Below are 2,147 nucleotides of genomic sequence, written 5' to 3' on the forward strand. Positions count from 1 at the left end.
TGTATAAACTGACCATACCACTCTGTATAAACTGACCATACCACTCCTGTATAAACTGACCATACCACTCTGTATAAACTGACCATACCACTCTGTATAAACTGACCATACCACTCTGTATAATCTGACCATACCATCCTGTATAAACTGACCATACCACTCTGTATAAACTGACCATACCACCCTGTATAAACTGACCATACCATCCTGTATAAACTGACCATACCACCCTGTATAAACTGACCATACCACTCTGTATAAACTGACCATACCACTCTGAACAAACTTTATAAAATGTTTCACTAACACAGAATTTAGAAATAATTTATGTTTTTGTAGGATTTTACCTTTCAGTGTGGACTTCACTGTCATGGTYAGAGCCCATCATCTGATGTCATCATTGAATTTATTCATTGTTCAGTTTTGACTTTTTTCTGTGGACTGATTGTTTCTCTTTCAGTAAATAAACTCTGTGCAATGACACAATAATTTTAATTAAACTGGACATACATCATATTTATAACGAGCATAGAAAATGTCTTATGTGTTGAAAATGTCTGTGATTAAAGGTTTTATGTAGATTCATGTCCCCAACATGTCAGACCTCACAGACCAGTGGAGGATGTCTTAAACTGGTCCTACAGCTTTATAACCTCCAGCTCTTTGCTCTTCTCAGCTCTTTGTTACCTATGGTAACCGGCTGGCCAATCAGGTGTGGGCTCCAGCTGTGCCAGCAACAGAGCAACTGTGTCCAGAGTCAACAGATGAAGAGAGGTCAAAGTTCATCCAGGACAAATACAGCAGGGGGCGCTACAGACGAGTTCACACTCTGTCGTCCAGCCGTGCCATGATGAACCAGGTCTGACTGGGTACCAGTACTACTCTGGGTTTTACATGATCGGACAGTTCTGGGTGGCAGGCCTGAACACTGGTCAGCAAGGCTGCCTTACATCCAAATGGTCGTAGGTCTGCCTGGTGGCCCTTTTTTGTAAGGTTTGCATGTTCTCCCTGTGCATGTGTGGATGTTCTCCAACCAGTACAGTTTTCTCCCACTATCCATAAACACACATGTTGGTTTCACTGGTAACTCTAAGATATGTCTGCAGGAGGGAGGAAAGCTGTTTCACTGGTCTCTGTGTGGACCTGAGGTGGACTTGCTAATGTAATTTATTTATTCCAACAAACCAGATTGTTTTAAAGTTCTTCAAAATGTTCCTGGATTTAATAATATTATTTTCCAATCATTTTAAACTTTTCAATTTCTAATTTAATTCAGAGGAATTTTAATTTATTAAATCATTTTCAACAAGACAAAGTGATTCTGCTGCWGCTTCTGATGATGATGATGTCAGGATAGTGGTGTAATAGTGATGAAGAAGAGGATGATGATGATGATGATGATGATGATGGTGATGATGATGATGGTGATGTGATGATGATGATGATGATGATGGTGATGATGATGATGGTGATGTGATGATGATGATGATGGTGATGATGATGATGATGATGATGGTGGTGGTGATGATGATGGTGGTGGTGATGGTGATGATGATGATGATGATGATGGTGATGATGATGATGATGATGGTGGTGATGATGATGGTGATGATTATGATGATGATGGTGGTGATGGTGATGATGATGATGATGATGATGGTGATGATGATGATGATGATGATGGTGGTGATGATGATGGTGATGATTATGATGATGATGGTGGTGATGGTGATGATGGTGATGATGATGATGATGATGATGGTGATGATGATGATGATGATGATGGTGATGATGATGGTGGTGATGATGATGGTGATGATGATGATGATGATGGTGGTGATGTGATGATGGTGATGATGATGATGATGATGATGGTGATGATGATGATGGTGATGATGATGATGATGGTGATGGTGATGATGATGGTGATGATGATGATGATGATGGTGGTGATGGTGATGATGATGGTGATGATGATGATGATGGTGATGATGATGATGATGGTGATGATGATGATGATGATGATGATGGTGATGATGATGATGGTGATGATGATGATGATGATGATGATGGTGATGATGATGGTGATGATGATGATGATGGTGATGATGATGATGATGGTGATGATGATGATGATGGTGATGATG

The 2,147-nt window shown here is 40.0% G+C and overlaps 1 protein-coding gene across 1 annotated transcript in view; it reads left to right on the forward strand.

The window, feature by feature from the left end:
- Positions 1 to 2,147, forward strand: part of LOC106532999 (arf-GAP with Rho-GAP domain, ANK repeat and PH domain-containing protein 1) — a gene marked incomplete in the record, with an annotated part of 27,525 nt that overhangs the window by 15,911 nt on the left and 9,467 nt on the right. The window contains 1 exon segment of the mRNA XM_014029195.1: positions 677 to 859. Within this exon segment, the coding sequence (XP_013884649.1) occupies positions 677 to 859 (183 nt within the window).

Source organism: Austrofundulus limnaeus, unplaced genomic scaffold (genome assembly GCF_001266775.1).
Source record: "Austrofundulus limnaeus strain Quisiro unplaced genomic scaffold, Austrofundulus_limnaeus-1.0 Scaffold866, whole genome shotgun sequence".
NCBI classification, from domain to species: Eukaryota; Metazoa; Chordata; class Actinopteri; order Cyprinodontiformes; family Rivulidae; genus Austrofundulus; species Austrofundulus limnaeus.